The following is a 21,517-nucleotide window of genomic DNA, read 5'->3' on the forward strand; positions in this document are numbered from 1 at the left end:
GAATGCCTCATACACAGGTAATAATAATAATAATAATAATAATAATAATAATAATAATGCCTCACCTCAGAATGCCAGAAAAGGATGCATTTTTTTTCTTTCCCTAGGCTCCCCCCCCAATTTCCTTAGAGACAATAGGAAAAACTGTATCAATTTGACAATCAGCCAAATTGGACAGAGAAACATTTTTAATATTCGGATTGCAACATTCCTTCAGATTGCATTGCAGCAATTGATTCCAAGCAGCTAGCCACATTCTATCTAAATATAGATCTACTCATTGCAAAAAAATATGAGAAAAATAATTTAAAAAAAAACCCAAAGGGAAAGGTCCCTGCTGGAGACCAGAGCCTTGCCTTGCTCTGCCCCCCTGACCTGACCTGAATTCGACCCGTCAGTCACCCCCCTTTTGCCTCCTGTCAGATTTCCCTTTTTTGCATTCCTCCTTTGGCTCTTTCCTCTCCTCCTCCTCCTCCTTCTCACTCTCAGGTGAAGGGGAGGGAATGTTAAATAATAATAATAAAATATTTATTTCTAGCCCGCCTTTCCTGTGATCAAGGCGGGTTACATACATGTGCCAATACAGCATAGCAATACAATATAAAACACAATAAAAACAACAAATACATTACATTAAAAAATTGCAATAGCAATTACAAATTACAAATTACAAAATCTAGCTAGCTCGAGATACTTCAATACATACAGTAAGAGAGGGGAGGGTTACATCGGGGAAGGCTGGGGAAAAGCCTGTTGAAACAGGTAAGTTTTTAACTCCTTCTTGAACTGGTCAAGAGAGGGGGCTGAGTGGAGCTCACCGGGAAGTGAGTTCCAGAGCTTTGGGGCTGAGATAGAGAAGGCTCTCTGTGTTGTTATGGCATATTTTGAGTCTGGAACTCTCAAGAGTTGCTTCCCGGACGATCTGAGAGCGCGGGGCGGATTATATGGAGAGAGACGGTCCTCCAAGTACCCTGGGCCCAAGCCATTTAGGGCTTTATAGGTAACAACCAACACCTTGTATTGGGCCTGGAAGCGGATAGGCAGCCAATGAAGATCTTTAAGTACTGGTGTTATATGGCTGGCCCTGGAAGCTCCAGTGATCACCTTCCCCAGAAAAGGCAATAGCGAGACAGGCCGATAATTGTTGTGCATCAGGGGGTCAAGGGAGGGTTTTTTGATCAGCGGTTTTACAATGGCCAATTTTAAGCTGGATGGAAATTGCCCATCCCTGAGTGATGTATTAATTATTCGGTGTAACATGGCTGTTACAACCGCTCCCCCCTGAGCCGCTAGCCACGAGGGACAGGGATTGAGAGAGCAAGTTGTCTTCCTAACACTTCTAAGGATCTTGTCCACATCCTCGGTTTTTACAGACTCAAAATGATCCAGTACAATTGAGTCCACGGAAGCTCTGGAGACCTCTACTCTGGTTTCTGACCCAATAATGGCGTCGAGATCAGCTCTTATCCGAGAGGTTTTATCCATGAAGAAGTTGTTAAATTGGTCACAGCAGGCCTTGGATGGTTCCAAAATAGGGTTCAGGGAGGAGGGAAGCTGAGTGAGCTCCCTCACTACCCTGAACAGCTCTGCTGGACACGACTCCGCGGACGCGATACGCGCAGCATAGAACGAATTCTTTGCTGCGTCTATCGCCACCCCGTAGTCCTTCAAAAGAGAGGCTAAGTGCTGGTGTCTCCACCATTTGCGCTCTAGTCATCGCAGGAACCACTTCCTTGCCTGGAGATCTTCTGTATACCTGGGCTGTTTTGGGGAAGCAGGCCTGAGAGGACGCTTGGGAGCGATACTGTGTATAGCCCTGGAGAGATCAGTGTCCCAGATGTTTGTCAGGGCATCAACAGAATCGCCGTCACATCCAACCATATACCCCTCTAGGGCTTCTTGGAACCTTTTGGGTTCCATCAGCCTTCGAGGGTGGACCATTCTAATAGGTCTGCCACCCCCGGGAGGGATCTGTGTAGATGCCTTGATTTTAACCTCTACCAGGAAATGATCCGTCCATGACAAGGCGGAAATATTTGTTACTTCCGCCCATGGACTTTCCATGTCCGTACAAAAGACCATATCGAGTGTATTACCAGCAGAATGTGTTGGACCCATGACCAGTTGAGACAGGCCCATGGCAGTAATGGTCTCCATGAATTCCCGAGCCGCACCAGATGGATTATGGCTGGCCTTGAAGGGGATGTTGAGGTCCCCCAGGACAAGAAGTCTGGGGGATTCCAACAACAGCTCCGAGACCAGTTGTGTCAGCTCGGCCAGGGAGTCTGTTAGCGCACGGGGTGGCCGGTAGACCAACAGAATCCCCAAACTGTCTCTAGCCTTTAGGGTCAGGTAAATACACTCGATATAGGAGGTCTTCCGAACATGGTTCCTAGTTAAAGGTAAGGTGTTCTTATAAACCAAGGCAACTCCCCCCACCCACCCACCTAACCTGGTCTGGTCCTTAACTGAGAACCCGGCAGGGAGGGCCTGTGCCCACACAGCTTCTCCTCCAGGCCCAAGCCAGGTCTCAGTAATGCAAGCCAGGTCGCAGTTCTTTATCTTCTAATAATCATATATTATGCGGGTCTTGTTTTTCACAGACCTGTCATTGCACAGGAGCAGAGACAGGGTTTGTGGTATGGTTGGATTGACCCTCAGGTCTCTTTGGTTAGGAGAGTGGAAGGAAGGAGAGATAGATATTACACATCGATCTTGCCTTCCTCTGTAACGCCTTTCCACTCTCCTACCGCCATACCTCCCCCTGCCCCACACTACTCCAATAGAAGCCCCGCTCGTACCAACCACCGCCTCCTCCCCAACCAGAGTATTTCCCCTATCCATAACCTCCCCCCCTCCCTTTCCGTACAAAGCAGCAACAGAGGAACAACACAATAGTCGCCCTCCGCTGCTGTAACACTAGCAAGGGACTCGGTTCTCATGCCTTCCCGCCGGTCCTGTGCAGGTGCGCAGTTGCGCATTTGTGAAGATGGAGAGTCCGAAGTCGGCTTCCCTGGGTTGGTGCGCAGTTGCGCAAGTTTCCAGCCAAACCCAGGGAGCCACCCGGCAAACAACAGCAACAACCACAGCAGCAGTAGCAACAGTCCTTTGGAGGCAAAACAGAGGCCGGACGGGGGAGGAGGCCAGGCGGGCTGGCTTTGAATGTGTCACTGCCACCGACACGCCCCTCTCCCTGCCTTCCCCCAGGTGTTCTGAGGCCCTCCGCAGTCCTGGCTTGCTTCCTGGAGCGCTGACGATGGAGAGTCCGAAGGCGGCTTCCCTGGGTTGGTACGCAGTTCCACAGGTTTCCAGCCAAACCCAGGGAGCCACCTGGCAAACAACAGCAACAACCACAGCAGCAGTAGCACAGTCCTCAGCTGCTGCCCAGACGGTAAAGGCACAGGCACAAACACAGGAGCCTCGGCTTGGAGCTGGCTGGTGGTGATGCAGCAGGGCAGAAGAAGCCTCAGAGGCCTTGGCCCCGCCCCCACCCCCTATCCAAGTTCCTTGCCTCAGATGCTGCCCAGATGGTAAAAGGCACAGGCACTATAACGCTATACCTCCCTGGATTTGCCCCGATTATGATAAGAGAAGGCAACTGCTACAAAGGGAAGGAGAGAACTCCCAGAATTCTATAGCATTGAGCCAGGACAGTTAAACTGGAGTTAAACTGGATTATCTCCCCCAGTGTGGATGCAACCTAAGAGAAGGCAACTGAATTACAGGAGGATGGGGCTCTGACATTGAATTTTGCTGCCAGGGAAGGGAAACTAGAAGGGAGAAAGAAAATAGGGGCAGCTGTCATTGACGTGAGGCTAACATTCGCATGAAAGTGGAGGCAGGCTCCCTTCTTGCCCCCGGAAGTGCAAAGGTTCAGGATGCCTTCAGGGCCCCAATGGGCATGCGTAAGGGTCCCAATTTGAATTGTTGGAACCCCCATGTTATGCACCGGTGTGGAACTTCCATTTGCACTCACTCCACTTTCCCTGAATCCACATCACGTGACTTCCTTCAATTCAATCCCCCCCCCCCAAGTTCGGAAGGGTAACGTAACAGCGACCAGGTATGAAAATAAATTCTCACTATCATGTCAATGCGAATGGCCCAATCTGCAGAAGCCCCTGTAGAAACCTCGTCTGATAAACACCTGTGTTTGTTATTCACATGATGAAATGGCACTGATCTGCATTTCTGCAAGATGGGTTGAAGTGGTCCCCCATTGCTGGGTCTGGGCTCATTCTCCATGGTGGGGGGGGGGGGGGGGAGATGCTGCTTTCTTCCTAGGAAGTTGCCAGAAGCCAACCTGGAGCCAATGGGTGTGGAGGGAAAGAGGAAAAGGAGGAGGGTCTCCTCATAAGGCTGGCTGGGAGGAGCCTCATCCCCAAAGGAATCAATGATGTAAATATATTTGAAACCTGTCCAAGGTATGTAGCGTTTAATCTAGGTCTGTTCGTATCGGTTATTCACAATGTCGGTGATGCAAATCTTTTTTAAAAACTCAAGGGAAAAACCCAAAATTGACTGTCCCAGATTAAGTCAGTTTTTTGGCAGTTCCCCCCAAACTTAACTGGGTGCATTTGGGATGTCTGTGAGCAATGGCGATTTAATCCAGATTCATCCTGGATTATTTTCACAGTATGAATAAAGCCTGGGTCCCTCTATGCCCTTAGATATAGTTCATCTAGGATGCCCTTGGGCAAGGTGGTCTCAATGAGCAGTGACTTTACCTGTTCCTCACTTTTGTCTTCACTGCTTGTGCTTTCCTTTTACACAAGCTCTGTACCATTGCTAGAGGGGGAAGGCAGGTGGAGTGAGGTGGGGAAGGATGAGGAAAGGGTTGGTTGCATCGAGATGAGGCAGGTGGAGGAGATGAAGAGGGAAGGCCCTGGGGAGGAGTGAAGGGCTGGGAAAGAGAGGCTGGGGGAAGGTATAAGAGGAGAGGGTGAGACCACCGTGGGGAGGATGCAGAAGAATTGGTCACAGAGAGGCGGTCAGGAGAGAAAAGGTCACGAGGAGCCCACACAGAGAAGGCCAACCGGTTTTCCTACAGGGGCGACATGGGCTGCTGATAATAGGGCCACAAACGGAGGTGTGGCTATGCGACCCCAAGGAGGAAGGGGACTTCAGGTACCTGCGAGAAGGGGAGTACAGAGAGAAGGAAGGGGGTACCCTGGAAGGAGAACGGTGGGACCCGAAAGGAGGGTGCTGGGAGCAGGCCCCCGTTCCCACGGCCTGGGAAAAGGCAGAGTGTGAGCCCCTGGAGAAGCACAGGGCGTGCCGAGCCAGAGAAGAAGCCCCAGACGCTGATGAAGCCTGATGGAGAGAAGAAGCCTTGGTGGGGCAGTTGGGCAAGGGGAGTTTGTTTGGACTTTTGGTTGTTTCTTTCAAAGTTACAGTAAAGTTTGACTGAATTTACTCAGCGTGTGTGTAAGTTTGTAGCACACGTGGAACAACCTGGGAAGACTCTCCGGTGGGATGCAGGCTGGAACACAAGCCCCGCCCACAGCAGGGCAAGCTGAAGAAGGCATTTCATCTTCTCTGAGGACTCATCACCTAAGAAAAACCTATGAAATTCATGGGGTGGCTGTAAATCAACAGGTCACTTGAAGACACATAGATTAACACATATACACATTACTATACTATATTATGCTCAGAGTAAAAGGGCAGTGAGAGCCAGGAGGAGAGAATCAGGGCCAAGAAGATTTTAGAAATGGCAATATGCCTTCTGAAGGTTTACTGGGCCCTAGCATTTGCCCAGTGATGCCTACCTTAACAGCCTGGCCATTAGAGAGGTTAAAGAATTGGTCCTTGTGACTTCTTCCATCAAAATCAATGGCATTTAACTGGGAGTCAACTTTGGCAGGATTGTTCCTCTTGTTTTGTTAATACAACTCAATATTGTCCTATCTGTTACAGTGGTGTGGATGTTCTGTTTGTTTTGCTTTGGTAATTGTATTGTCCAGTGTAAAACTCACCCAGCAAATGCCAGCCCCAAAGCTAGCTGAAAAAAGAGAGATGCGAGACATGTGTAAAAAAATGTATCACCCAAATATGCTTCCACTCTGAGCAAGAGCAGCAGCAACAGATCTTGAATAAAACATGTTTTGCTTCAACAAAACACACCAGCCCACACAAGGAGCAACCATGCCTTAGCTAAGGGACACACCAGCTGATCTCGCCCAGAGCTCAGCAAGCCACGAATATCCAAAAATAGTTTCACACCATCATCAGGCTGCTGGTTGCTGCTTCCGATGAATCAGGATTAGGAAAGAAATGAAGGATGATAATTTCCCTCTCTCCCTCTCTCTCCTCAAGCAGCTCTCCCAGAGAGACAAGCTGCAGATATTTTTGTCAAGTAAGTTCAGTGACCTGACTGCATTTCTTTCAGACAAGCTTGCGGGGGTGAGGAGGTCATGTCTGTGCCCTTCAAGCCTGGGGAAAGGGGAAGGAGAAGGCGAGGAAAATCAGCCAAACTTTTCCTAAAGAAAACTGGCCCAGTTATCAACTTTTTGCTTTGCAGCAGGGCTGGAAAACAGTTTTACAGTTTGTGCAGGGGAAACATATTCCCTCCATCCTTTGTATGTCAGGGGTGGATGGAGAACAGCTGGCAAAGGAATTCTTCCTCCTCTCATTATTTCCTATTCAGTGATTGTAATTTCCAATGGGAATTCCTGTTTCCTGCTCCCTATAGCCTACATGGAGTGGGGTTGGGGCTAGATTCTTATTCCCAATAGGGCAGAGGTCTCCACCTCAACAGAAAATCAACAGAAAACCAGAGCTTGGAAAGAAATATTTTTTGTGAACTACAAGTCCCAGAATCCCACAGATGGTATTGGGGGCATTAGCAGGAAAATAGAAAATAGCAGGAAACAACTCAGAGCAAGATAAAGAGTAAGCAAGGGGGTCTATGAGTACATCTACATTGCAGAAATAATGCAGTTTGGTGTCACTTTAATTATCATGGCTCCATCCTACATAATCCTGGAATTTTTAGTTTTGTGAGGCACCAGCACTCTTCAGTAGAGAGGGCTAATGATCTTGTAAAACTACAGAGCTACAGCACTTAAAATGGTGTCAAACTGCATTATTTCTACAGCATAGATGCACCCCAAGTTAGGACTGCCAGATGAAATCAGAAACAAGTATCTTGTGCTTTTAACAGTTGTGCAGAAGACGGAATATCTGCAGGTGCTGACAGCTTGCAATGTTAGCTAATACCCCAGATGACAGGATCAAACTGTTGACCTTAATAAATTAGAAAGCTGGTCCAGGACTAACAAAGTAATTTCAACATGGAGAAATGTAATGCAGGGGGAAAAAATGAAATGTGCAGATATAGGATGGGGGACACCTGGCTTGACAAGACTAGATGTGAGAGGGATCAAGGAGTCCTACTAGATCACAAGTTATATTTGAGTCAACAGTGTGATGCAGCAGCTAAAAATGTCAAGATAATTCAAGGCTTCATCAATAGATCTAGAATCAAGGGATGTAATAATGTCACTCTATTATGCTTTAGTCAGATCATACCTAGAATTCAAAAAGGATATTGACAAGCTGGAGTATGTCCAGGGGAGGGTGAACAAAATAGTGAAGGAAACCATGCGCTATGAGGAACAACTTAGAAAGATGGATATGCTCAGCCTGAAGATGAGAAGGTTGGTGATATGATAACCCTACTGAAGATGGAGCAAGTGTGTTTTCTGCAGCTCCAGAGAATATGACACGGAGCAATGGATGCAAACTACAGGAAAAGAGATTCCACCTAAACATTAGGAGGAAGTTCCTGACAGTAACAGCTGTTCAACAGTAGAATGCACTACCTCAGAGAGTGGTGGAGTCTCCTTCTTTGGAGGTTTTTAAATAGAGGCTGGATGGTTATCTCTCGGGAGTGCTTTGACTGTGACTTCCTGCATGGCAGGGGGCTGGACTGGATAGCCCTTGAGGTCTCTTCCAACTCTGTGATTCTAATTCTATGAACTCTAACCTAGGGAGAAATGGTATCAGAGGTGAACTGGAAAGATCACAATTTCTTTGAATAATGATAAACAAAATACACTACACAGTTAAGATGTAATTCACACTACATTCCCATGATTGGAAACAACAACAACAACCCAAAGCTAAATTTACTCTTTATTTGCTGGATTATGGCGATGTTGTCGATGTCATCTGATAATCTTCAAGCAATTGCAAGATAATGACAAGAACATCTCACTATGCTCCTGTCACTTTTCTCCATATGAAAGAGTCCAGTGATAGAGTGAAGTTCAGTTCTAAATTATGCTAGCAAATATGGAAAACAAAACAGGAGCCTACAGACTGGAACTGATCAATATACATTCCTGTCCACAAAAAAGACTGCAGTAGTTACAGAACCATTGCACTGATTTCTCACACAAGCAAAATACTGCTCAAAATTCTGCAGCACAGACTCCTACCATATATGGAGTGAGAGATCCCAGAGGTGCAAGCAGCTTTCAGAAAAGGAAGAGGCTTTAGGGATCACATTGGAAACATATGGATAATGGAGTGCCAAGGGATTTTTCCAGAAGAAAACCAGCATGTGCTTTATTAACTACAGCAAAGCATTTGACTGCATAGAACATGAAAAGCTAATGCTTGCTCTCAGAGGAATGGGCATGCCACTACACATAATAATCTTCATGAGCAGCCTGTACTCAGGGCAAGAGGCTGCTGTCAGATTGGACTGACAATTGAATCTTTCCTAAACACTGGTGATCAGAACTGGGGTTGGGAATCATGAGGCCCATGGGCTGCATGTAATGCTTAGGACTTGGTGAAAGGTGGAATGCCAAATCCTGACCTAATTTTCTGAGTTCTACTTGATGGAATGTAATGGCTTCAGATTTATCTTTTTTATTTATTAAAATGTTTATCAGAGCCTTCAAGAGTAAGAAATGTGTGTGTGTGTGTGGGGGGGGGGGAGAACAGGTAATAATTAACCAAATTAAAAACACAGCTAGAAATTACCAAGATCTACAAATGCTGTTTTCTTCACAGAGAAATATTTTAAGTAGTATACAACCATTATGCAAAAATGGAAAATAAACCTGATTTCACCCTAAACCAGGTGCAACATGACTAGAACAAAATGAGATTTCTCCATGTTAGGCCTCTATGGCTTGTCATCCCTGAAACCAAATCCACACCATAAGCCATAAATAGTGACTTGCTGGATGTTCAAAATATATTTCAGACTCCCCTCACAAAAACAAACAAACAAACAATGAAAACAGAAGTGAGGCTAACAGGCTTACAGGACAGGCCTGAAAAAAACAGAAGAACCAAAATGACACACCCTCCTAATCCATGTATGAAAGCTGATTGGGCTGACAATTGAATCTTTCCTGGTGATCAGATAGTGTCCTTTATTGCATCAGAAGGCTTAGAGCATGCATGAAAGACCTCCCAGCACCCCACTGCCTGAGAGAACTGCCCCAAAGTCAAGTCAATCATGTTAATGCAGTATACCAGAAGTAGGGCTGGCCAACTGTATATATCAAGGAGGAAGTACATGGGATATGAGCACTGTATCTCATATGATACCATAAGATGGTTTTAGACTTTGCTCATTGAATCAACAGAACAATTAGCATATTATTTGACTGTGCAGGAGTCCAAATTTTACCATCAAAACAGGGTTTTCATGTCAGTGGGACAGTGAATCTGCTCTGAGCTTTAGTTTGAGCATTGAAGAAGCCAGCCAAGTTACAGAACCCTATCTTCAAAATATGTTCAGTACCTTGGATAGTTCTTTTACAGTCTGGAGTGGCTTTACAAACCCACTTGGCATGGGACCCATCAGCCATTACTAGTATATTGGAAAGATGATACATCATCACAATGACACTAAGGCGCGTTACAGACAGTCGGAAAGCAGCAGTCTGCCTGCGCCATCATTAGTGGCGGCGAGAAGCCCCAGCGGCCAAACCGCGAGGCTTCCCGCCACCGCTAAGAAGTGCCAAAATGGCACTTCTTCTTGCGCCGCAGAAATGACACGGCGAGGCACCAATAGCGCACTCACCACATCATTTCCGTGGAGTGGTGTCCGGACGCTATGTGTCCGCGGCGTCAACATGGCGGGCCCCATCTGTATAGGGTGCTACCATTTTGTACGCGCGGAGCGCTTACTAGGATTAGGGGCGTGAAAAAGTCACGCTCCTTCCTAACCCTAGTACGCGCTCTGTGCGTACTATATGCCTGTGCGGAATGGGCCTCAGATTCTTCATAGTATTGAAAGGCAGGCCATTGTTCTTAGCAGGAAACACGTCAACAAAGTATCAACCACTAAATATGATCTAGAACATCTCTGTAGACTTAACATGCTTACAAAATGCTTACAAACTGATCTATAGGTTTGCTAATATGCAGATTAATTTCCTACACCATATCTGTTCTCTGTGGTATAATGGCCTACAGCTCCCAAAACTGTTGGTATCACCAATAAATTACTACAGGTGGTTGGCAAAGTTTTTTTTTAATATCCTATCACCATCTTATGGCCATTATCCAGAAGCCTCCCCCCCCCTTTTTTTTTCAGAAGCTCCCTTTTCACATTAGGTGATCCATAACATCATTTATGTTGGGCTTTTCTTGCTACACAATATGAAGATGCTCCATGGACCCAGTTTTCCAATTTGACTGGAGTTCAGGGGTGACGAACCTGTAGCCCTCAGCATGTGTGGGAGCACATTTCACTTCTTCTCTGACCAAATGGCAAGAGCCAAGTGCAGCCTACTTCAGAATTTGGGTGAGCAGATCACCCAGTATTGGCATTATAATACAAACTGGTATGCCTTCCCAGTAAGGCCAACTTGGAGTGCAGGCACACTATGTAATGACAGTTGGCCCTCAACTTTCATGGGTGTTAGGGGCAAAGATCCCTGCAAAAAGGGGAAAAACATAAATATTAGCCTTCTGTCTGTCTATCTGTCCATCTGTCCATTCATCTATTCATCCATTCTATCTGTCTGTCTTATCTGTGAGAACACTCTCTAGGCATTCACTCAAAGTTGACCATAGAATCATACTGGAGGAGCTACAGATGCCTAGAGAGAACATACTGTTTTGGCAGCAGGGTCAAATATAGTAATTAAATAACCAAATCTGCAAATACTTAACCCACAAATGTGGAAGGACAACTATATAGCAGTCTGATACCACTTTAAGTGCCTTGGCTCCATCCTACACAATTCCTGGATTAGAAGCTTAGTGAGATACTTGGAATTGTCTAATGCACTTGCCTAAATTGCAGCATTAGAACTCTGTCATGGAGAATTCTGAAACTAGAAATCTCAGAATTCCATAGGAAGGAACGATGGCATTTAATGTGGTATTAAGCTGCTACAATATCATAATGTGGCAACCTGCTTGGTTGTAACAATTACATTTTTGGACTACAAATCCAAATGGCCATTAATGTCCTAGTAAGTATCTGGAACACAGGTGAGGGAGGGATTGTGAGAGTAGTACTACCACAAAATGTCACCTTTTTTGAGCCTGAGATTCCAGACATTGCGGGTGGGATTGACAGGGCTGTTAGCCCACTAGCTACCTTTGGGAATGCAGTTGTCATGCCCAGCCTGGAAGATGGCTTGGAGGACTCAGAGGATGAGCTAGAGCCTCTGGGATCTGAACCTATAACGGAGGAGCCAGAGCCCCAGGGGCTTGAACCTGTAATGGAGGAGCCAGAGGCTGGCCCTAGTTCTGCTGGAGCAGAGTCTATGGCCCCTCCAGAGGTTCAGCAGTCAAGTTTGCCTGGTGCCGAGGCTGTGGACATGGAGGAGGATCTGGGCAGCGTGCCTACCTTCAATGAGCGTCGAGCAGAAAGAGAGGGCCTTCGAAGATCTCGGAGGCTTTATCAGAAGCGTCTTCGTAATCAGGCACAGCTGAAGGCCAGCTCCTTGCCTTCTTAAGCACCTGGAGCATGTGTGGTTCTTTGCCAGTGGATATCTGACTCTTTTAGAGGAAAGACTCTGTCTCTGGCTCCTTGGCTTCTTGTCTTGACTACCCGGAAACTTGACCTTGGACTGCTTTATCTACCTGCCTATCTGTTACCCTGAACCTCGGACCGTCTGACAATTCTTCTGGTAAACCCTTTTGGTAAAGCTACTGCAACTCTCCAGGACTGTGTAGCTTACACTGACTTTGCTGTGCTGGGAGGGGGTTGTTTGTTTGAAAACTAGCTGTCTTATCAGCCCTTTGGCTGCTTTCCCGGACAGCAGTAGAATTTAGGATCGGGCTGCTATTTTCAAAGGCAGCCTTTTTGTCAGGCGTAACACCAAGTTATTCAAGTAGGATGAGAGAAACACCAACAATTACACTTCCAGTATTTGATGTTCACAAGGCAATACTGAATCCCTGCTGTTTGTTTTAGGAAGATAGGTGTGTGTGTGTGTGTGTGTGTGTGTGTTGGAAAAGCAGTAGACTTTTTTATTTAAAAAAATTGCTTGTATCATAACAGACAGGCAGTCCCTAATACACATATTGATCTGCTCTTGTTATTTTCCCATTGTTCTCCACCGGGGAAGGCACTATCACCCCATGAGGCCTCTTCATGCAACAGTTCATGCTGGAGAACATCAAAGCCATCTTTGTACTTTCGTTGGTGACCTTTTCCCCTCCTCTCCTGTGGTCCCTCATCAGAAGGTCTCCTACCTTGCGTGAGTAACTGAAGGTTTCGGACCTCCTCCCTCACTTTTAGCTGAAGGACCTGCTGCAGAATATGCTGCCGCAAGCTCTCCTGAGCAATCCCCATCCGCTCAAGCTTTTTGTCTGTCAGCCTGAGCAATGCACGACCTAGATCCAAAGGAAAAAAAGAAGAAGAGAGACAGAGACAGAGAGAGAAATTACCCAAGGATTTTTATTTAATGAATCAAAATTCTACATGCTGTAAATGTCCTTATTCCAGCAGATAAAACCTGCCTGCACCACTAATATCATCCCTGGTGAAACAATTCGAATCACAATGGGATAGAGAGGGGGAATGAAGCCTCAAAGCACATGCTGGCTCAGTCAGTTAATTAGCTTCCGCTCTGGAGATCTAGATTCAGAATCCAACTAATAATGTTACCAGAAAGGGTTAGGGTGGAGGGGAGGTAGGCTGTCCACAATGAACATACTTGTGATGTGAAAGGAGACCTGCTATCCTATTAAAGTAAAAGGTTTACTCAGTGGTGGAGTGCCAATCTTGCATACAGAAGGGCCCAGGTTCAATCTGCAATATCTACAGCTAAGACAGGTATGGTAAAGCTGGCATCTTTTAGCCTAACTTCAACACGGGGCTCAGGAAAGTTTATCATCATCATCATCACCCCACCTTGCTCCCAAAACTGGGACTCAGGGTCACTTATAATCTAAAAAAAAGAACAATGCAGCTAAAATTGTATAAAAAGTGAATACAGTCAACCCTCTTTATCCATGGTTTTTTTATGCATGGATTCAACCATCCACAGCTTGAAAATATTAAAAAAATAACATGAATTCCAAATGCAAACCTTGATTTTACCATTCTATATAAGGGACACCATTTCACTATGCCATTGTATTTAATGGGACTTGAGCACCCAAGGGTTTAGGTATCCATGGGGGTCCTCAAACCAAACCCCAACTGATATCAAGGGCCCATTATCCAATGATCAAACCAGTACATCATGCTGGCTCTCTTGAAGGAGATACACAAGGAAAACAATATAGTTTCTTATGCTGAGATGGTAGTGTAAACCAGCAAGATATCTCAAATTTTCCCTCTGCTTGGAGAGTTTATGAGAGGCTTTTCTCATTTGTGAATGATTTTTCAAATTCTTGGACTTATTTTGGCAACATTTTCCATTTCCGTACAAAAAAACTGTTTACATTACAAATTGCATTTTGCATGTAAAACTTCTTTTTTGTTTTGCTATTCTGGGAAAATGGGTTGGTCTTTTCACTCTTGTGCAGGAACAAAAAAATATCATGGTAATTGCCATTTTTTTCAATCAGGCATCTCAACATGTTGAGATATCCTTGTCTCATGGCAAGTAAAATTTTTTGCATTTCTAGTATCTTCTCCTCAGATCCTCCTCTGCCTCCTCACTGTGGTACGTAGGAGACCCTAGGTTTTTGAAGGGCTGTGCAGGCAGACTATAAGATCTCTTTCTCAAAATGGGAAGGCTTTGGGGACAGTCTGAGAAGGAGATTGTATGTCTGTCATTTGAGGTCCAGCAGAACTAAGGTCCCCTTTACACTACACAATTACAGAACTATGATTCCACCTTAACAGCTAAGATTCCAAAGTATGGAATCCTGGGATTTGCCGTTTGGGGAAGTGTATTTAGCATTCTGAGCCAAAGAATTCTAATAATGCACCAGATCACAAATCCAATTCTACAGGATGCAGTCTTGAAGGTTAAACTGGAATTGCAGTACTATACTTGTGTAGTTTGAAAGTACCCTAAGTAGAGAAAACAACATCTTCAGAAAATTGGTCACCAATAGATGAACTAGGCAAAGTGTCTATGATGAATACAACAACCATGTGAAAGAGTTGCAGTCTGCGTCACTGGAAGGACTATGTGCATAAAATTGTGGATTTTCAAGATATTCAAGAAATCGATAGGAACAATGGACAGACAGGCAGGCAAACCTTTAGTCAAGAATCTGTCCCTTTAGATGGTGTACGACTTTATAAAGCAGTATAACAACATGAAAGCAATTACTAAAAATGATTAAAACACAGGTTTTTTTTAATACAGAAAGAGCAGCAGAAAAAAAGAGAAATGTTGATCCAACAGCTGGTAAGAAAAGAAGAGCAGTGGAGACAGGAAAAGGACCAGTACAGCAGGGGTGATCAATGGGCAACCCTCCCCCCCGTTTAAAAAAATGCTCCAAAATTATGAAAAAGTATTTCTAGGGGGACGTAGTGGACATTTTCATAATGTTTGGAGCACCATTGGACCTCCCATGGGTCAAAATAAAATTCTGCAAAATTTTCAAAATGCTTTTTTTTGCCATATAATGCCCCTCAAAATACCCTCTAGAGGTTGCCCAGTAAGGCCCCAAAATATGTCCCCCCATGTCCCCTTCAGGGCTTTATCGGGCGTATGGCAGCAAAATCTGAAAATTGTGGGAGCAGGTTTGGTGGTTGTGTGGACCTCCAGGTCACCTGGAGGGCTAATACCCCCCTTAGTCTTCCATGTAATAGGGAAAAGCTTGACTTGATTTTCCCTTGGGAGCCCTTTGCAGTTAGGAGCTTTGCATACAAATTTGGCTCTGGCTCCACTGTGAAGACTCATACAGCACTAAGCCCAACCCTGGGGATATAACAAGCTATTAATTTTCAACCTATTACTTTTTTTTATGGAGGGTAGAGAACAAAATGCTAGCTTTCCAGCCCTGTCAATAAGATTCTGGATGGAGAAGGGGAAGAGTTAATATGAAATTGTACATCATGATTACTGGAAGTGGTTCAGTAGGTAATTTACTGTTCTGATGGGAACTGTATCGATCCTTTACAAGTCTTGAGTATAAATGACTGTTAAGACAGTCCTGTTTTTTTAGTTGAACATATTTGGGAGGGCCTGATAATTTCAATGGGAGGAAATAATCATAACTTTGAATTCCCAACTGAAGTATAAATTCAAGCACAAATCATATTAGTCTGCTTTGCAAATGTACTGTAAAATGTGAGACAGTCACTTTTAGAGCACTCAGGAAGGACTGAGCAGACCCACAAAGCAAATTAAGCACAAATCTAAAACTTTAGCAGGCAGACCCATAAATCTACATTTGTTACATGTACACTTACAAACCTATTCCCTGGATGCATTAATTGCCCAACATCCATACAACACATGCTGTATAAACAGGTGCGCAATTGCTAAAGAAGTATATCGATTAAGGATTATTCTCTATTGTATTGCCCCTCCACTACAAGGTCCAGCCTTAACATCAGCCCTGACCTATATCCCAGTTGGACAGCCTTGACAGATTTATGAGATCCTCATCAAATAAGATGACTTCAAGGTCTTTTTTGTTTGAGAAGGCTAGAATGAATCTGTCAACATGGTAGATTGTACCTGGCAGCAAATGGATACACTGTCTAGGTTAATATGGTGTTGCACAGAAAACTATCCACCAATGTATTATCAAACAAGGGATATCATGCAGCACTAAGACCAACCCCAAGGTTATAACAAGCTATTAATTTTCAACCTATTACTTTTTTTATAAAGGGTGCAGAACAAAATGCTAGCTTTCCAGCCCAGTCAATAAGACTCTGAATGGAGAAGGGGAAGAGTTAATATTGGGTCGAAGGTAGATTTGGATCTGCCAGTAGATCTTTGAATGATTTGCAGGAAAAGGCCCAGAATTTCTAACTGCTTTTTCAAGTAGCACAAATACCAATTTCACAAGGGTTAAACACTTTTTCATCCTCCATTGTTACCATGGTGCTCTGTTTCTTTCTCTCTGCCCTTTCTCTTTTCTTGCCTACTCTCTCTCTCTTTTTATTGATGTTTTTTCTCTCCCTCCATCCTAGTGGCCATTCAGCCTTTTCCTCTGATCACTTACCTTATAACTTCTTTTTCTAAGGGCTTGCATACAAAATCATTACAAAGAGTTGCCTACAGGCCTTCTGGATAAATGAATATGCTAGGTCTGATTGTTAGGTAAGCCTGCCTCCTAGTGACTAAAAGGGGGGTCCAGTCTAAAGACAGCATTTTAATTACCAGTAAATAAAAAATAATTCATTTTACAAACAAGATATCCCCATGATACACAGTCCCAGGATCACCTCTGTATACCTGATAACTTTCAGTTGTCTAGGTTTCATGCTCTGGGAATTACAACAGATGAATGCACATACATTTCAGAGGTAAACCCCATCTGAACAGGCCTTGCCAAGAAAAAACCATGATAGGTTCACCTTAGGGTCACCATAAGTCAAAAACCACTTGGAGGCACACAACAAACACATTTAAAAGCAGTATAAAAACCTTGTTGTTGTAAACTGCCATCAAGCAACTTATAGTGACTTTATAAATGAGAGACATCCAAGATTATAAAGAGATCTCCTCATGTCATCCAAACTCAAGGCTTTGGCTTCCTTGATCCAGTCAATCCACCTGTAATGTGGCTGCCTTCTTCATCTACTGCCTTCCACCTTTTCAAGAATTATTGTCTTTTCCTGTGTGAGTCCTGTCTTCTCATGATATACCCAAAGTATGACAGTTTCATTTCAGTCATCCTGGCTTCCACTAAGAGTTCAGTCTTGATTTGCCTTAGAACCCATTTATTTGTATTTTTGGCAGTCCAGAATATCTGGAGAACTCTCTTCCAGAAACACATTTCAAATAAGCACCTTATTAACACACAAACACACACTATGAAACACCACCACCATTCAGTTCTCAAAAGCCTGTTGGGGCCAAAGAGTCTTTGGCTGCTGTTGCTGTTGCTGCTGCTAATGATAATGATGTTATTTGTTTGTTTGTTTATTACCCATTTCTTTCCATAGATCAAGCCAAGGAATAACAACAGATTAACAAACACACAGCATCAGTTAAAAACACAGCAGTTGTGAGCCCTGGTGGCACAGTAGTTTAATGCTGGTACTGCAGCCATTCATAGCCACAAGGTTGTGAGTTCAATCCCAGGTGGGGCTCCAGGGTCCACTCAGCCTTGCATCCTTCTGTAGGTCACTAAAATGGGTATCCAGTTTGTTGGGAACAATTAGCTTACACATTGTAAACTACTTAGGGAGTGCTTAAGTGCACTAATAAGCAGTATAGAAATGTACTTGCTATTGCTATTACTATCAGTTAAAAACACAGATCAATTCAAAAGTAAAAAATAAGCCACAAACATATTGAAACATTTCACATTTAAAAATTAATCATTTAAAATTCAGAATCATCTGGATAGACCTGCCAGAAGAGACTGTTCTTTAGTGCTGTTTTAAATTTTGGCAGCATATTCAGCTGTCAAATCTCTTCTGACAGGTCATTCCACAGTCTAGGGGCAACTGAAGAAAAACTCCTCTGGTTGACAGTTGCCAACGTAGGGCTAGTCTACATGTAAGTGTATTATGAGAATTGCTGCAGATTTTCACACAAACGCATCAACATTTGCCTTCACTTTTCTGCACATATTCACATTTATTCTCCCTCCCTCTACTCAAAATGTGCAGGCATCCAAACCCATGTGAAGCAGACTGAGGTCAAATATTTGATTATGTGCATCCCTGCAGATATTTCTGGATACGCCAGTGAAAAAACATGAAGTCTTTTCTCTGGAGTCCCTCCCCCCCCCCCCCAACACACACAGACTACAAAGGGCCCAAACCTCTGCAAATCAGCCACAGTGGCCAGATCATATTCAAAAGACTGGAATGAGAACTATTTTAATCATGTAGACTAGCCCCTAATCCTGGTTGACCGGAGTAAATGTCCCTGAAAGGACCGGAGTGATAACAGAAGGACAGCGAGTAGGAGGCCATTTCAGCCTCCAGGTGTTCCAAAACATGGAAGCAACAACAAAGAAGGCTACTTACACAGACACATGCATGGACTTAAAAGTATGTGTGTCTATATTATACACAGGTACACATACACCTAGGGATGCCATATCCCAGCGGCACCCGGGACTGTACCGGTTTTGGCGGTACCGGGCCCGCCCCGTCCCGGGTGCTGCCAAATCACAGGTTGGGGCCCAGCCTCTGAGCCGGGCCCGCTCATGCGGCCATGGCTGTGGCTGCTAATGCACGCAGCCAGCCATGCCGCCTGTCTCCTCCTCCTCCTCCTCCTCCTCCCCTTCCTCCCTTTCCGCACCACGCAGCCGTGCTGCCGCACTGCCCTCTTTCTCCTCCTCCTCCTCCTCCCCCTCCGCACCGCACGGCCGTGCTGTCCTCCTCCTCCTCCTCCGTGCAACCGCGCACCCTTCTCCTCCTCTGCACAGCCGCACAGATGTAGCGGAGGAGGGCAGCATGGCCGCACGGAGGAGGCGGAGGTGGAGGCGGCGCCTCCTGCGTGCGGCCCCGCCACCCTCCACCTCCTGTGCTCAGCCGCACCGCCCTCCTCCTCCTTCCCGCACGGCCACGCCACCCACCTCCTCCTCCTCCTCTGTCCCAGGCCAGGGGCCAGCGGCAGCTCCCTCTGGCACGTGCACGTGTGTGCGTGCCTAAACAGAGCGCCATCGTCCCCTGGAAGCTGGCCAATGGCAGAGCAGTGGGGGCGGGGCTGATTCCAGCCCCAGTCTCCCATTGGCCAACCTCAAGGAAGAGGTGGAGCCTCAGGTGAGGAGGAGGAGGAGTGAGACTCTGGCGCAGCCAGGGGGAGGGAAAAGCGCACTTTCTTGGCGCATGGCGAGGGGGAGGAGGAGGGGGAAACAGGAGGAGGAGGAGGAAGAGGAGGAGGAGGTGGGTGCCCATTTTTAAAGTTTTTTTTTCACGTGTCCTCCATTGTAAAAAAATGTGTCCTACATTTGAAAATGTTGTCCTACATTTGTCCCGGTTTGGAGGTCCTGACTTATGGCAACCCTACATACACCTCAGTGCAAAGCCGACATCTCTGTGTATCTGTTGGCTATTTTCTACTAGCATTGAATAAAGCATTATCTTGGAGCAGAAATTCCCTAGCCCTTTTTCAAGAATAAGTGGGTTGGCATCCCAGGTTTTGAGAGCTTTGATCATTACATCGACACATTATATTATAACATTGGTTGTGCAGCCCAAGTCTGCAGAAAATAGTCAGATCATATTCATATGCTCCAGCTGTCCTGATTTGGGAGGGACAATTCTAATTAATCCTCTGTCATCCTGCTTTTTCAGCTGCTTTTACAATGTCCCAGTTTCTCGCTCCTCCCTCATACCCCCTTCATCCTTAGCTTACTTCAATTGCTAGAAACTGAGTTAAAAGTACAAAAAGTACAAAAAGTAGTTTACAGTCAGTTAATATAGTAAGAGAAGGTGGGATGGAAACTTGCACTTCCCAATAGGTTCAGGCCAAAGCAAACTGCTGCAGCATCTCCTTACTTGTGATTTGTTTTTGTGTGTTCTTTTGCATCATGGCTTGGCCTCACATCTGTTCTGGTTTTACTCTATGAAATATGGGATGGGATGGTTTTTCCCTCTTCTCCTTTAAATTAAAACTAGAATGCCACCTGTGTCTTAAACACCATTTCCCCCCACCAGTTCTCAACCCATGCAAAACGCTTAACATTCAGAACTTCACAAACCCATTTTACCATGCCTCCACAGGTCTTTCATTTTCTTTTTCCCTTTTTGATTTACTAAATAGAATTAATAATACTAAATTGAGGTTGCCCATTAATATTTATGAGATTAAATAATTGATGTTAATAGTAACGGAAAATTAAAAGCAGCATTACTATAGGTTAAGCAACACAAAAAGCAGCAGTGCAGCAGAAGTCCCCACACAACACACACACAGAGAGAGATACACATTGCCACTGCAGCTTTCATCAAATGATTCCTTCACCTCCATCTCTGCAAATTCTGTGAATAGCCTTCCTGACATTATCTCAGCAACAGGACTTCTTGATGGACTCTCAGCACTTTAGAGCCACTAATGTATTTGCTACCCCCAGGGCCACACTGCAAATTTATAGTGGAGTTGATGGACAATGTCAAAAAAATTGCTCCTTCTAGTTTCATGGAAAGAAGTTACATCATAAATTTACTGTTCATTTGCATAAATATGGAAGATGCCAAGCCACAGCTGGCAAACAGGCTTCAATCAGCCTCTGATTTTATTAAAAAATATAAACGGCTTATTAAATTTTGCACAATTGTAATTACAAGGCCTCTTGAAAAAATTTAACTCTGCATCAACAACAAGTTTCCAGTTCTCTTCTCTGCTCCTTGACACAGCATTAATCTACCCTCAGGCAGTTGGGTATTCTTCCCTGTATTCTCCAATATTCTTAACTGCATATTGTTAATCCCATATTATGAATAAACAATTTAAAGCAGCCTTGTAAAAGGTAATGAAATTAGAAAAAATAATTAAATGGGCTTTTAAAAAAATGTTGCCAACTGGTTTGTGAAATATGAAAATAAGAAAAATGAGTGGCAAGCCATAAATATGCAAAAATATTTAATACGATGCAGAAGGTAGTTCTCTCCTGATGTGTTCTAAGCTACAAACAACTCTTCTCAAGTGCAGAAGGTAAAATGAAAATTTAAAACACTTTTGCAGCTAATCTGTATATACCGCAACCCAAGTGAATAATCTTAATAAAACCTCAGTAAGTACAATATTGCAAATTGCTGATAATACATTATGCTTTTGCTCAGAGCAATTTAAACCCAATCCACTTTCACTTGGGTCCTGAACACAAGTGAAAACTGACTGAGAAATCCAAAAGTCCATTATCATTACTAGAAATTTAAAAAAAACATCTATAGTTTCGCTTTGTCTTAACTAGATGGACTATATAATTGCAAAGGTAAGTACAGAAGATTTTAGTTTATGCAACTTTAGAATCTGATTTT

At 44.5% G+C, this 21,517-nt stretch overlaps 1 protein-coding gene across 6 annotated transcripts in view; it reads right to left on the minus strand.

The window, feature by feature from the left end:
• SAMD12 (sterile alpha motif domain containing 12) overlaps positions 1-21,517 on the minus strand; it is a 281,156-nt gene that overhangs the window by 169,047 nt on the left and 90,592 nt on the right. For 4 of the 6 annotated variants that reach the window (XR_006103723.1, XM_042465503.1, XM_042465501.1 and 1 more), the window contains exon 4: positions 12,685-12,825. Coding sequence is in view for 5 of the 6 variants with exons in the window: in XM_042465503.1 (XP_042321437.1) it covers positions 12,685-12,825 (141 nt within the window). In the remaining variant the exon portion in view is untranslated. Of the gene's footprint in view, positions 1-8,143; positions 10,911-12,201; positions 12,826-21,517 lie in introns of those variants that run through there. The other 2 variants (XM_042465502.1, XM_042465499.1) reach the window with 2 other exon arrangements.

This window comes from Sceloporus undulatus, chromosome 4 (genome assembly GCF_019175285.1).
Source record: "Sceloporus undulatus isolate JIND9_A2432 ecotype Alabama chromosome 4, SceUnd_v1.1, whole genome shotgun sequence".
NCBI lineage: Eukaryota > Metazoa > Chordata > Lepidosauria > Squamata > Phrynosomatidae > Sceloporus > Sceloporus undulatus.